This window comes from Phaethon aethereus, assembly GCF_964289735.1.
Source record: "Phaethon aethereus genome assembly, chromosome: 33".
Lineage (NCBI taxonomy): Eukaryota > Metazoa > Chordata > Aves > Phaethontiformes > Phaethontidae > Phaethon > Phaethon aethereus.
In genome coordinates this window covers 510,665-525,359 of record NC_138609.1, presented here as the reverse complement: position 1 = coordinate 525,359, position 14,695 = coordinate 510,665, and the positions used below count along the sequence as shown (strand labels likewise).

The following is a 14,695-nucleotide window of genomic DNA, read 5'->3' as shown; positions in this document are numbered from 1 at the left end:
AAGAAGAAAAAAGGGGAGGTTAATGGCTTTGGCACAGTCACGGGTGCCGCGAAACTTTCCCAGCACTTCCCCCAAGAGCAGCGGGGAGTTCCCTGTTGTTCCTGCTGAGCCAAAATCCACGAAATCGCAACCATTTCCAAAGAAATTACCCCCCCCCCCCCAATCTTTACCCTCAGCTCCTTATTTGTGTTTCTTTTTTTTTTTTTTTTCCCCAATTCTAAAAGCTTCCCATCAATTACTGGCACCTGACCTAAGACCAAGCTACCAAAAAAACCCGCCCCAAAACACACCCAAAAATAAAAACTTTTCAGCTGAAGGTGGTGTTCCTGCCAGCCCTGCCCGCAGCAAAACGCCACCCTCCAGAGATCGCGGCTTGCGCGGGTCGGCCGCAGATGTCCGTCCCCGGCTGGCGTTCGATGCGAAAGCTCTCCGGCTGGCCCTGCTCGCGACCTGCAACGAGCCTGGTCTAATCCTGCATTGAGTTATTTTATTTTTATTTTTTATTTTATTTTTATTATTTTTATTTTTTAATTTTATTTTTTATTTTTATTTTTAATTTTATTTTTTATTTTTATTTTTTATTTTATTTTTTATTTTATTTTTTAATTTTATTTTTTAATTTTATTTTTTATTTTTATTTTTTAATTTTATTTTTTATTTTCATTTTTTATTTTATTTTTATTTTATTTTTATTTTTATTTTTATTTTTATTTTTTAATTTTATTTTTTAATTTTATTGTTTAATTTTATTTTTTATTTTTTATTATTTTTAATTTTTTATTTTTATTTTTTAATTTTATTTTTTATTTTTTATTATTTTTAATTTTTTTATTTTTATTTTTACTTTTTATTATTTTTTATTTTTATTAAGAAGGAAACAACGACGATAACAACAATAATAATCCCGACAAAGGAACGTACGAGAACGAGTGATGCCCAATGCAGCGACTGCTCCCGCCCCGGCGGGTAGGGAATATCCCTTTGGCCAGTCTGGGTCCCCCCCCCAGCTCCCCGCGCACCCCCAGCCTGCTCGCTGGCCGGCCAGCACGAGAAGCTGGACTGTCCTTGACTGCTCAGCACCAGCTCAAACCTCAGCACCTTATCAACGTTTTCTCACCAAAACACGGCCTCTGAGCAGAAAACCAGCTCTATCCCGGCTGAAACCAGGACACAAAGCCGCCACTTTTGTCCCGCTTCGAAAAGGGAGTAAGAAATGGGCTGTGAAGGGGCCCCGACTCCCTGTGCGATGGGAATTGGGCTTGGAAAACTCATAGAAAGGGAAAGTGGGGGAAGGAGGGCTGTGATTCTCATGGCGGATTGCAGACCTTTTCTTTTCCGCAAAACCCAACCTTTTGCTTTTAGTAAAAACATGAAGACTTGGGGCTCAGCGAGTGGGTTTTGAGGGGAATGATGTAATTTTGTGCCCCACGAAGAAGAAGAAAAAAAAACACACCGAGCGCCCAACGTGGGGCTCGAACCCACGACCCTGAGATTAAGAGTCTCATGCTCTACCGACTGAGCTAGCCGGGCTGCCTGTGCTAAGGGCCCCCCCGGCCACAACCGCGAGCGACGGTGGGGATTAACGGCGCCGGAGCCCGCCGGGTCCCGCGAGGTCCCACCCAGCCCCCTCGGCTCTGCCCAAGCGCTCGTGTGACGCGGAGGGGAAAAAAAAGGGGGAAAAAAGGCGAAAAACATTGCCGTGTTTCTGCCCGGTTTCGAACCGGGGACCTTTCGCGTGTGAGGCGAACGTGATAACCACTACACTACAGAAACGCGCTGGCCAACGCAGCGGCTCCGCGGCGCTACGGCTGTGCAGCCGCCTCCGGTGCGGCGGGCACCGGGCACCGGAGTCTCGCCGCGGGCTCCGGCATCCGGTGGGGCAGCAAACAGAAACATGGCGGCGAGGGGGAGGTAAAATAATTTAAAGGCGCCCAACGTGGGGCTCGAACCCGCGACCCTGAGATTAAGAGTCTCATGCGCTACCGACTGAGCTAGCCCGCCCCCCAGGTAGCCACGCCCCCTCCCGCGGAGGCGCTGCCCACGCCCTTCAGACCCCGACTCGCCCCCGGCCCCCACCCCCAGACCTCCAAGAGTAACGAGGTGAGGGGGTAGACAAACCCGCTGACGGGCAGCGGCGACCACAGAGAGGGCGGAGGCGCCGCGGCCTCCGTCACCGCCTCCCTCCGCGCCGACTGCACGGGCAACGGGGCGCCTCGGTTCCCGCGGCAACGCGGGCGACGGCGGCAGCGGGGTGGGCGCGGCTAAAACGGCGCCCGGTCCGCTTCCGCCCACCCAGTTACTTAGCAACCCGCCGCCGGCGCCTAGAGCGCCACTTCCGGTCAGGTGATGCTAAAGGGGCGGGGTTTGCGGCGGGAGGCCGGAAAGCGGAAGCGTTGTGGCGTTTCCCGTCTGTTGGCGGAGCCCGCACCATAGAGAGCGGCGGCGGCGGGGGCGGGAGAGGGGCTAGAGCGTCTTTCCCGGGCGCGGGCCGGGGTCGGCGAGCAGCGGGGCGCTGACGGGGCAGCGGCCTAGCGAAGGCGGCACCTCCGGGCCCGGTTGGGCTGAGGAAGGGGCCAGGCCCGGCGGCGGGGATCGCTGTGGGGAGCGGTGAGGCCTAGAGCCCGGCCCCACTGCGGGGGGGGAGGGGGGCGGTTGTTTGGGGGAGGAGTGAGGCCTCCGCCGGGGCCAGGTTGGGCCTTGGGGGGGGTGTTGTGGGGCGGGCAGCAGGGCTAGGCCCGGCTTGGGGAGGGGGCCGGAACAGGGCCAGCTCCCGGTTTCAGGGGGTCAGGGGAGGCGCTGAAGCGAAGCAGTAGCGAGGGGTCGAGCAGTGCCCGGCCCTGGAGGGAAGGCGGGCGGGGGAAGAGGAAGCGACACCCCAAGGCCTTGGTGGCATCTGGGTGGGGACCAGCCACCCTTCCGGCTTCGAGCTGGTGCCCACCCCAGCCTAGGGAGCACCGGGGCTCGGCAGGGCACTGCGAGGAAGAGGAGAATCTCCCAGCCCCTTCCTCCTCCCCTCCCCATGGCGGCCACAGCGGTTTTAGGAGATGGGGTCCCTTCAGGGGGCTCCGGCGGGCGGCTGAACCCGGTGGAGACGCTGCAGGAGGAAGCCATTTGCGCCATTTGCTTGGACTATTTTGTGGACCCCGTTTCCATCGGTTGCGGGCACAATTTCTGCCGCGTCTGCATCTCGCAGCTGTGGGGCGGCGAGGCCGAGTACGAGGTGGCCCCGGGGGCCGCGGCGGTGGGCAGCGGAGAGGTGGGGATGGGCGACGTGCTGGAAGAGGATCTGGAGGATGAGGAGGATGAGCTGGATGAGGACGAGCTGGATGTGGAGCAGGAGGAGGAGGAGGATGGTGGCGCGGAGGAGGAGGAAGACGACATGTGGAGCGAGGAAGAGGATGATGCCGACCTGTGGGAAGATCCCGTGGAGGAGGACATGTGGGACGGTGGGGTCGGGGGAGAGCTTTACTTTGGGGACGAGGACTATGATGAGGATGTGATGGAGGAAGACGTGGAGGAAGAGGAGGAGGTGGAAGAGGAGGAAGAAGAGGTGCAGACGCCTCCTCCCCCTGTCCTGGCCACGCGACCTCGACGCCTCCAGACGTTCACCTGCCCGCAATGCCGAAAAACCTTTTTCCAGAGGAATTTCCGACCCAACCTCCAGCTGGCCAACATGGTGCAAATCATCCGCCAGCTGCACCCGCACCCCCAGCGCCTCGCGCCGCCCGCCGCCGGGCCCTCAGTTTCGGGAGCCGCCGCAGGGGTCCCGGGGGTCCTGGTAGCCGTGGGGGGTCAAGGGCCACCAAATCTGTGTGAGAAGCACCAGGAACCTCTCAAGCTGTTCTGCGAGGTGGACGAGCAAGCCATCTGCGTGGTGTGCAGGGAGTCGCGGAGCCACAAACACCACAGCGTCGTCCCTCTCGAGGAGGTTGTGCAGGATTACAAGGTACCAGGGTTTCGGGGCTCGGGATAATGCAGTGGTTTAGGGTTTTTTGGGGGGAAGACAGAGCTGTTGGCACTGGCAGGAGCTGATGGCACGGGCTGGGTCGTGCTGGCGGCAGGCGGACGGCGTTGGGTGGTTGGAGGCAGTGTACGGGTGGGTCTCGCCGGGCTGGTTCGGTGAGTGGAATGGGGTGGCGGGGGGCGGGGGGGACACGACAAACGGGCTGCGTGGGTTGGGGTGCGGGAGGCCGGGAAGCCCCAAAGCTGGCAGCCAGGTTGGTTTGCATGGGGAGGTTCTGGTTAACCACAGGGAGGGAGGTTTGGGGACCAGGCGGTGACGGTAACGAAGGCAAAGCTGGCTGGATCATGGATGAATCGTCCCGCTGAGGAGCGGGTGAGCTCAGCTGGTCCCGCCGGGCTGGTTTTGGGTGAAACCCCTCCAGGCTGCGGTGCTTTGAAACGAGCACCCACGTTGTGGTGGGTCCACACCTTAAAACCCTTCCCGGGCGGCTCTCCACCCTCGCTCAGCTCGGGCGATACCTGCCTGAGGGTCTTCAGAGCCCGGCCCCGAATCGCAGCGGCGGGGACCCTTCATTAGGGGTTTTAACGGGGCAGCCTCGCTGTTTCAAAGGCATCGCTTCCCACTGGGACGCTTCGGGGACTCCAAAACGAAGCGCAGCGGGAGGACAGGGCCGATGGTCGCTGAGCCCTCCAGGCTGTTGCTGACCCCGTCTCTTGCTTCAGTTTCTCCACGACATCATGTCTCCCTTTTTTGGGGCCTTCTGGAAGAAAGGAGTGGTGGGTTTTAGTTCCTTTAACATCCAAAGGCGTCTTGGAGGAGTTGCTGCTGCACGCGGTTGCGTCTCGCCTCATCCTCCCTCGCTGGAAGCTTCTCCGGAGCTCTGGCCACAGCTGATATGTGGGCAGCTCCCATCGGAGTTGGCACCCTTTGAGCCCCTCAAGATTTTTTTAGGGTGTTCGGTAGCTGGGAGGAGGCTTGGGGAGAAGGGAAGGACGGTGACGGGGTTTCTCATCGCTGCCTTGGGCTGTTTCGTGGTGGGTTGTCGGAGTGTGGCTGGCAGCGCTGTTTGCTCTTGGGTCAGCTCAGTCTGTTTTCCCCTTCCTTTGCCATGGGAAAGATGCTGCAAATACTTGAGGAGGCAGAAAAAGTAATTTCTAAAGGCGGCAAGGCAGAAGTGGTTGGTTTTTTGGAAGTGCCAAAGCTTCTTCAGCGCAGGGGATCACGACTGATGAAGCAGGTAGTGGTTTTGTCATTGGCTTAAGCTGATCTAGGACCACGCTGCTACCGAAAGGCACAGCCTGAAAGGATGGTCTAAGCCCTCCCTGGGTTTGTGCCGAGTTTAGGAGCACAGATCCCTCTCTGGGTCCTGATCTGAACCCAGCGGGATGCGTACGTGATGGCTCGAGCCACGCGCTGAACAGTCTGCGCTTGGTGACTGGGGAACTGGTGTTTGTGGACGTTCCCCAACCCGAGTCGGGTGGGATTTGTGGCTTTCTAATTAAAACCGGCCCCCAGAATGAGCATTTAGAAGGAAAGTGGTCTGAAGGCTGGGCAGCAGGCTTTGCTCTCAGCCCTGCCATGGAGTCAAGGACCGAAAGAGGAGAGGAAGGAGGGGATTGCCCTGAGCCAGGGATACCTAAGATGCATTTCTTCTCTCAGAACAAACTCCAGAGCCACCTGGAGCCGCTGAAGAAGAAGCTGGATGCCGTCCTGAAGCAAAAATCCAACGAGGAGGAGAAGATCACTGAGCTGAGGGTAAGAGCCGGCTGCTCCTGGCACAGGGGATGATCCTGCGCGTGATTCCCTTCCACGCTTATTCATTTCCCATTTCTCTGCCTTCCACCTTTCACCCTGCCAAAAAATAACCAGCCCTCAGCTAAGGAGGATGCTGAAACAACCAGCGCTGGGAGTGTTTCTTGGCCCGAAGTCTGGTGAGGGGGATGAGCAAGGGAAGCTTTTTCCCCCTCTGCCTTGCAGATTTGAGCTCTCGCGGAGGCATTGCGGTCCCATTGCTGCAGTCGTCGGGATCGCAAGGGCTGGAAGCTGTTTCCCTGCTGAATTAGAGCTTAATTACGGGGGTTTTGTGCCTGAATGTGTTGTGGGAATTGGTAACCTGGGAGAGAGAACAACTTGACGTCCTTTGGGTCTGCCACTGGAGCTAAGGATGCCTTTCCTCCCTTTGCCCCACTCCTCAGGACAAGATGAAGCTGGAGATCAAGGAATTCGAGTCGGACTTCGAGCTGCTGCACCAATTCCTCATCGGGGAGCAGGTCCTGCTCTTACACCAGCTGGAGGAACGCTACGAGAGCTTGCTGGCCCGTCAGAGCAGCAACATCAGCCAGCTGGAAGAGCAGAGCGCTGCCCTCAGCCGGCTCATCGCCGAGGCGGAGGACAAGAGCAAACAGGATGGGCTGCAACTGCTCAAGGTCTTTTTTTATTTTATTAATCCCATCCCTGGGATGGGAAGAGGGAAAGTCACGGTCAGGGATCCCGGGAGGAGGGCAGGGCCCTGCTGCCCTGCTGGGCAAGGCCTCTCCTTGTTTTTGAACCTTTCCAAAGAGCTGTAAACTCGGATCGTTCAGGTAGTCGATCTCTGGACCGTGAACCCTCGCTCAGCTCTGTGCCAGCAGCTCGTCGGAACTTTGGCCCCGCTTTATGGCGAGGAGATAACGTTAGCGGTGGGAATTTCAGCAGAGCTGCCAAGAGGGGACTAGACCTCGCTTCAGAAAGGGTCTTCATGGGAGAGTGTCCTTACCTGGAGCGCTAGATCCTTCCCCGTCCCTCCTGCCGGGGATCCCCCAACGTTGGCAGGACCGGAGGGGGAAAGCGGGATGCCCCAAGAGATTTGGGGCTGGCTGGGGGGCCTGTATTAGCGGGAAAAGCCTCCACCGAGGGGAATCCGTGGGATCTGTGTCTCGCTGGGATACTCCCATCTCCTGACCGTGGGAGGGGACTCATCCTGCCCGGCGGGGTGGTCGGCTCGTTGCAGCTCAGCACGGTGCCGAGTCGTGGCTGCGAAGAGGATTTGGGGTGAGCCACGGTGGGATCGGCCTCAGTCCTCCCTCATCTTTTCTTTCTCTTTCCCCCCACCCGGCTGCCTCCTTTCGCAGGACATCAAAGGCACTTTTATCAGGTCAGTGACTTTCCATTGGCATCTCCTCGCTGTAAATAGCTTTTTCTGGGGCGGGGGGGAAAACCCATGAGCTTTTGTTTTAAACCCTGAGTAATGGGTGCTTTTGCAGGCTGGGGTTGGGCAACGCGAGGGAAAGCTCGGTTGTGCTGATGGGAACTCCTGGTCGATGGCCCCGCGGGGTATAAACGGGATTTTGGGGGATGACTGGGGACGTACGGGAGAAGAGAAAGGCTGGGAAGAGATTGCAGAGTCCCTCGTGGCACCTGGCAGCCGCTTTTTGGGAGCGGAGCTGGGTGTGCCCGCACAGACCTCGTGCCCCGGGGAGGCAGGAGCCGCTGCGAAGTCTGGAGGAATCGTTTATTGGGGTTTTTCCCCCCATTTTTAAATCGGACAAGCAGCCGCTCTTCTAACTCAGCCCCCAGCCGCTCGCCGGCAGGTAGCAGGGCCGTGTCGGAGCACGGCCTGGCTGTGCCCGGCGCCGGGTGGACGTGGCTCCATCCCTGCCCAAAATTCGGCTGCGTCCTGCAGCCGAGACGGGGTGGGGAGCGCCGGCTGTACCAGTGTAACCGGTTCAGCCGATCTCTGCCCCGCTCTGGGGTTTTTTGGCTGTGTGCAGGGCATCTAGTTTCTCCTGGTGTGTCTTTACCTCCCTCCCCGAGCGTGCTGAATCCTCATTTTTCTTCCCCCCCCCCCCCCCCGCCTTCTCCCTGGGGCAGATGCGAGAACATCAAATTCCAGGAGCCCGAGATGGTGCCGGTGGACGTGGGGAAAAAATACCGCAACTACTTTCTGCAGGACGTGGTGATGAGGAAGATGGAGAAAGTCTTCAGTAAAGTCCCTCAAGGTGAGCGAGACCCGGCTCCTCTGCCCCCGAGGAGGGGAAAAATCTTGGGATTGGGGATCTGTGGGGAGATAGAAGTGACCAGCGACCCCCTGACATCCCTGTCTCCCTCCCAGCTGACGTGACCCTGGACCCCGACACAGCCCACCCTCGCCTGAGCCTCTCCCTGGACCGACGCAGCGTCAAGCTGGGCGAACGCCGCCAGGATCTGCCGGACAACCCCAAACGTTTCGATTCGGATTATTGCGTGCTGGGTTCCCAGGGCTTCACCACCGGCCGTCACTACTGGGAGGTGGAGGTGGGAGGCCGACGAGGCTGGGCGGTGGGCGCAGCCCGCGAAACGGCTCGCCGCAAAGAGAAAACCGTGGGGCCTCACCAAAAACGGGAAATTTGGTGCGTGGGCACCAACGGGAAGAAGTACCAGGCGTTGACGGCCACGGAGCAGACGGCCCTGTCGCCCAGCGAACGGCCCCGCCGCTTCGGCGTCTACCTGGACTACGAGCGGGGCCAGCTCTGCTTCTACAACGCCGAGAGCATGACCCACATCCACACCTTCAACGCCTCCTTCCACGAGCGCATCTTCCCGTTCTTTCGCATCTTGGCCAAGGGCACCCGCATCAAAATCTGTGCCTGACCGGCCGTCCCTCGCCCTCCCCGCCGGCCGCCTCCACCCACGCCGGGCCCGGCCTCGCCCTGGGATCCGGCCTTGCACACGGCCACGCTCTTTTCCCCGCTGCCCGTAATCCCTCGGATCCCATTTTGGGATCCAGCGCTGCACTTGTCTTCTTGCACCTGCTTGCTCACGAGGCCTCCTTCCCTCCGCCTCTTGATCCCGGGATCTCGCCGGCGCCACGCCGATCCCAAGCTGGTTTTGTTTGGAATGGGGAAGGATCCGCCTCGGAGGCGTTTTCACTTTGGCTCTTGCTCCTCTCTCCCTTTTCCCTGAAGTTTTCCAGCACGCCCTCCGCCCGCGTCGTGCCCGCGGTTCGAGCGTCGAGGCGCACTCTTCGGGCGCGGAGCTGGAGCCCGACGGCTCCTGGCAGGGGGAGGATCTGGACGTCGGGGAGCGAGTGCTCTCGGCTTCCTGAAACTCCCGTCGTCTTCCCCCAAAACCATCGGCTTTCGTCTCCTGGTTGCACCAAGGAGCCGGGATTTCTTGGGATTCACCTGAGCATCTTCAGACCCCAGCTGGCGTTTGGACCCGGAGCCGAACCCGTTCTAACCTGCGATGTTCTCCTGTTCTTTCCTCGCTTTCCCCATCATTTTGTGTGGGGAGAAACCCTCCCAGTTCCCTTCGTAACCATTTCTTGTGGGCCTGGCACTTTATTCGGGGCCGAGGAGGGTGCGAAGAGCTGGTTTCCTCCTCCAGAGCCGGCATGTCCCGGCCGCGGGGGTAGGCACCGGCCTCCCGTTTTCCCCTTGCAGCTTGAGAGCTCTCCGAGATGGGGAATATTTATTTTCTCTCCCTTTTTTGTTGTTTTCTTCTCAGCTGCTGTTGAGTTTCCAGCTGAATCCTGTCCCACTCGAGAGACTCTGACCGCACCGGTTGTGTTTTATTCTTCTTTTTTGTTGGTGGATTGGTATTATTTTTTTTTTCTGTTGGCATTACAGAGCTAGTTCAAAATATTTTTGGCTAAAATAAGAATTAAACGGAGATTTAGTTTTATGAAATGTCAAGAATTAAAAATAATAAAGAATAAGGTTGTAAACCTGAGTCTCTGGCTTATTGAGATCCTGGTGGAAGCTTGAAAGATCTGGAACCGCATCACCTGTGAGCCTTTTGCTAAATGGATGTGCTTTAAATCTCACCTCGTTAATCTTGACCTAATCCTTCCTAATTAGATTAGGTCAGGCCCAAAGCTGCATGTCCCTATGCCTTCCCGAAACAGCCGACTTGCTCTTATCCAACAGCGGAGCTGGCGTCACCGAGGGACCAAGGTCCCTTCTGGCTCGGTGACATGGGTCTGCCAGCCAGGAAAAAAGCAGAAAAAAAAAAAAGTGTCCTGAATTTATAGAAAATGTCTGTCTGTGCACGGGCTCACGCCCTGGAGGCTGCCGGCATTAAAACCTCTCTTTGGCTCTGAAAATCCCTGGTGGGCAACGAGGCCCGAAGGCCTCGCTTTTGTAACGGCCGCTGCACCCTGAATTTAACCGCTTTCTGGGTTTTCCAGGGAATTTTGCTGTTTGTTTTTGCCACCCAGTCTGCAGGTCTGCGGCAGCGACAGCACGTGCTGGGAGGAGGAGCCCCTCGCCAGGACAGAGATCATCTTCCGAGTCCCACCACGCTGCCTGCCGTCACGTAATTATTTCCCTTTTTATCCCTTTTCCACAGGTCTGCTTCCGACTTGCGTGACGGTCGTCTCCTGCGGCTCACCCCCAGCCCTGTCCCACCACGATGTCCCCAACCCTGAAGGCGTGGGGACAACTTCTGGTGGACGTAAAGCCCCTCCCCGCCAGGGATGGGGACTTTTCGCCTCTCCCTTAAGGTTCCGGATGTGGCACCAGTCTCCAGCCGCAGTAAAGCTCCAACCCCAGGTCCTCCACGCACCTCCGGGTTGGGGGATGACGCAGGAGTGGCCACGAGCTCGATAGAGCGCTCTTTTTTTTTTATTGATTTTCTTTTTGTACACAAAAAAAATCTACGGTTTCTCGCTACCACGTCCTCATCTGGTCCCGATGGTGACTTGCCACACCCGGACAAGGTTATCTGTGTAGCCGGCGAACAGGGTCTACGGAGAGAAACGGAATTGGGTCACGGGAAGGGTTGGGTGGCCGAGGAGGTGGGACCTCAGGAGACGAGGACAAGGGACTACGGTCCCGGAGGGCGAAGCCCAAAGCAGAGAGGGACCAGGATCGGCCCCAGGTGTTGGGGAGAGAAAGGAGAAGAGCTCGAAGGTTCAGCAGGGACCCAGGGAAGGTCTTGCCCTTGGCAGCAAAGGCGGCTCCGGGAGCAGAGCACAAGTGTCTGGGGGGGCTCCCAGAGGGTCCCCCAAATCCCCATTCCCCAGGCTGGGATGCTGGGAGAGGGAGAAGGGGATGGTTTCCTACCTGCCCGTCTGCGGACCAGGCCAGGGAAGTGCACTGGGGTGGTTCAGCTTTGCTGCTGGTGCTGATCACCTCCTGCTTCAGCTCGTCCACGATGATTTTGCCTTCCAGGTCCTGCAGGAGAAAAGGTGGTGGTGAATGAAGCAAGGGGTCCTGCAAGGGAAGTCTCCCACCACCGAAACCAACCCAACTCCGGAACGCCGTGAGGGAACGGGGGGTCGCTCAGAAACAGCCTCTGGGTTTCCGCACAGAGATGCAGTCAGATGGCATCGACGTGTTTCATCACAGCGTGGTGGCTATGCCCTATGGCCACCACAGCCCTCCTCGGCCGGCGGACGAGACCACGGGCCACCGGTCCCTGCTGCGTGACGTGACCCGCCCCAGCGAGGACGCTCCTCCAGCAGAGCTCCTCCTCCCGAGATCTGCGACCCAAAGCGAGGATCTCGACCGTGGCGGGGACCCCAAACCCAGCACAAGCCAAAAGCTGAAGAAAACGAGTCTTCTAGTGGAACCCTGCCCAGATGGGGACGTACCCAGATCTTGATGCTGGGTCCGGTGGCAGCACACAGCCAGTAGCGGTTGGGGCTGAAGCACAGGGCGTTGATGATGTCTCCTCCATCCAGGGTGTAGAGGTGTTTGCCTTCGTTCAGGTCCCACAGCATGGCCTGGCCATCCTGTGGGGCAGGAGTCATCAGGGAAAACCCCCGAGGGACCTTTTTCCACCCCCACCACGATTAAGCTGGAGCACTTCTACTGCAAACCAGCGTGGACATGAAAAAGTTAAAGGACACAGCAGGACAATTCAAAAAAAAAAAGACGACATCAAGGGCTGAAAGAGAGCTAAAGAAGGTCCCTGGAGCTGGGTGAGCATCTTTGCTGCGGTCTTCCCTCCTTGCTTGACATCTGCTTAGTAGGACCATCAGCCCAGGCCAGATCTTCGGGCCATCACCACCCCACTCAAGCCCGTTCTCAGGGTGGGAGACACAGAAATGAGCCAGAACTGCTCAGAGGATGCCAAGATCTCATCTCGCAGCCCCAGCCTTCCCCCCCAGCCCCATACCTTGCCACCGGAGGCACAGAGGGAGCCATCCGGGGAGACGGTCACCGTGTTCAGGTAGCCCGTGTGTCCGATGTGGTTAGTCTTCAGCTTGCAGTTAGCCAAATTCCAAACCTGAGTGGGGGAAAAACATGGGCGTAGAAGGGGATTAAATGCTGCTACTGCACCCCCATTCTGGGGATAGAGGAGGGGAAAAACACCCTTCCCCGGAGCACTCCATCTGCTCCAGTCCTCCCCCCGCTGTTGCAGATGAGCTGGGGGAAGCAGATCCCACCTCACCTTCACCAGCTTGTCCCAGCCGCAGGAGACAATGATGGGGTTGCTGCTGTTCGGGGAGAAACGCACGCATGACACCCATTCCGAGTGACTCTCGTCCTGGGGAAGAGGAACGACGCCGGGTTCACGTCGAGGAAACGCGGCCGGGTCTTCCCCACCCCATCCACGGGGCGCTGCAAGATCAGACCTGCTGCATCCCGTCGCTCCGAAGCTTTCCCAAGCCTCCCCTCCTCATCCCCCATCCCTCATAATTGCAGGACTTGTCCTCAAACCACCCCCAGGGAGAGGACAGCAGCCAACATCTCGCTTCTCATCATTAGGACAGGGCTGGGGGACCTGGATTCTCCATCAAAAACGGTGGGAATGGACCTAAAACCAAGTCCACGGAACTCCCTTCTCATGGAGGTGTGACATGGAAGCCCACCTTCCCCGGCTCACCTGCACCGTGTACTTGCAGACACCCAAGGTGTTCCAGAGCTTGATGGTCTTGTCCCTGGAGCCCGAAACGATCTGGCGGTTGTCGGAGGAGAAAGCCACGCTCAGGACGTCCTTGGTGTGGCCCACGAAGCGACGGGTGGTGGTGCCGCTGCGAGAAGAGGGAGAGAATGGGAGATCTCGTAGAGAAATTCCACCAAGGAGCAGGAAAAATTCAAATATCTGAAGAAAAAAGGAACACAGAGTGGTCCTGGAAGGCTAAGGAGCGGTGGTTCCCTTTTTCCTTCAAAAGAACTCGGGAGAAGGATAGGGGGAATGGGGGTGAGTTTATCTCGAGTGCATGCCCGGCTCTGCAAATCTTGACCCTCTTCTCCTGACTGTACCCCCAATTCAGCCCAAAATGACCCCAAAATAAGAGCCCGAGCCCCGTCCCCCCTGCTTCTCCAATGCTTCTCTCCCATCATCATTGCAGGACGTGTCTTCAGATCCCGGAGGATCAGCAGACTTTGTCAGGTCTAATCATCGGGAGAAGGAGCCGAGGAAGAGCCACCAACACCCCAATTCCCACCTCCGTTCCAGATCGTGGCACTGGCTGCAGAAACTCACCCCTGCTGGGATTTATCTTCCAACTCAAGAGCAAATCATCCTGTTTTCAAGGTGCATTGATGACCTCATCCCCCCCTCCCAGCATCCAAGTGAAGCAGGGAGACGTGCTACGGACTCCCACCCACCCAAAGCACCCCTGGCCCTGCCACATCCCCCCGGCTCACGTGGTGAGGTCCCAGAGGCGCAGGGTGCCGTCCCAGGAGCCCGAGAGAGCAAACTGCCCGTCGGAGGAGATGACCACGTCGCTGACGAAGTGCGAGTGACCGCGCAGAGCTCGCTGCGGAATCCCGTAGTTGGTCTCGTCACGGGTCAGCTTCCACATGATGATGGTTTTGTCTGTAGGGAAGGCAGAGAGAGGTAAGGTGGAGGTCAGCCCCCAGCCCATCCTTCCCCTTACCCCAGGAATGGGGGGCTGCTGAAGAAAACGGGGTGACTGAGTCTCTGCTCCTTTGCCCCCTCCTGCCTCTCGCAAAGGCCAGGGCCCTGCCTCCTCTCTCCTCTTCCTCCTCAGCACCTCTGCCCTGCTACAGCCCAGCCCCATCCCTAGGCCAGACTGCCCTAATGGGGGGGCTCTAGCCTGACCCCCAGGCCCAAGGTCTCCCCTTGTCCCTCTCTCTGCAGGCCCATGGGTTCCCTAGATCATGGTCTCCCCTCGCTCCTCCCGGGTCCCACGGCCTTCCCTGCCCCTCTCCGCTCCGGGCTCATGGTCCCCCCTCGACCTATGGTCTCTCCCTGCTCCTGTCCTCAACCAGGCCAACGGTCCCCCCCGCCCCGGGCCGATGGTCTCTTCCTGATATCACCCCCCGGCTCCCCGCCCCGGTCGGGGTGCGGCCCTCACCGCGCGAGGCAGACAGAATCATGTCCGGGAACTGCGGCGTGGTGGCGATCTGGGTCACCCAGCCGTTGTGGCCCTTCAGGGTGCCCCGCAGGGTCATCTGCTCCGTCATGGCGGCGGTGGGGCGGGAGGATGGCGGCGGATTCAGCGGAGGCCCGGGCCCGTCCGGCCGCCCACAGCAGCCACCAGCGCGGGGAGAGAAAGAGACCGAGGCGGTTTCCGGCGGAAGCGGAAGTAGACGCGCGGCTGTACGGCAGCATGGCGGCGCGCAGGTATGCTGGGCAACATGGCGGTGCGCATGGCACTGTACGGAAAGAGGTGTAAGAGTGAGTGCTGGTAATGGGGGGAATAGGGAGGGGCCTTGGGGGGCTGGCGGTGGGGTAGGGGCTTTGAGGGGGAGAGGGAGGGCTTTGGGGGGCTGGCGGTGGGGTAGGGGCTTTGAGGGGGAGAGGGAGGGCTTTGGGGGGCTGGCGGTGGGGTAGGGGCTTTGAGGGGGACGGGGA

General features: G+C 58.5%; 2 protein-coding genes across 2 annotated transcripts; one reads left to right on the top strand and one right to left on the bottom strand.

The window, feature by feature from the left end:
* Positions 1-3,019: 3,019 nt before the first annotated feature.
* On the top strand, positions 3,020-8,717 carry TRIM41 (tripartite motif containing 41; the record flags this gene model as incomplete). The annotated part of the gene is made up of 6 exons (XM_082012238.1): positions 3,020-3,946; positions 5,624-5,719; positions 6,160-6,390; positions 7,075-7,097; positions 7,814-7,941; positions 8,055-8,717. The coding sequence occupies 6 exons, from the start codon at positions 3,020-3,022 to the stop codon at positions 8,570-8,572; spliced, it is 1,923 nt and encodes a 640-aa protein (XP_081868364.1). The 3' UTR covers positions 8,573-8,717.
* A 767-nt stretch (positions 8,718-9,484) lies between these two features.
* On the bottom strand, positions 9,485-14,304 carry RACK1 (receptor for activated C kinase 1; the record flags this gene model as incomplete). The annotated part of the gene is made up of 8 exons (XM_082012251.1): positions 9,485-10,667; positions 10,987-11,097; positions 11,517-11,657; positions 12,044-12,154; positions 12,320-12,415; positions 12,755-12,902; positions 13,522-13,693; positions 14,196-14,304. 8 exons carry the CDS (start codon positions 14,302-14,304, stop codon positions 10,602-10,604), a joined length of 954 nt encoding a protein of 317 aa, XP_081868377.1. The 3' UTR covers positions 9,485-10,601.
* Positions 14,305-14,695: the final 391 nt, after the last annotated feature.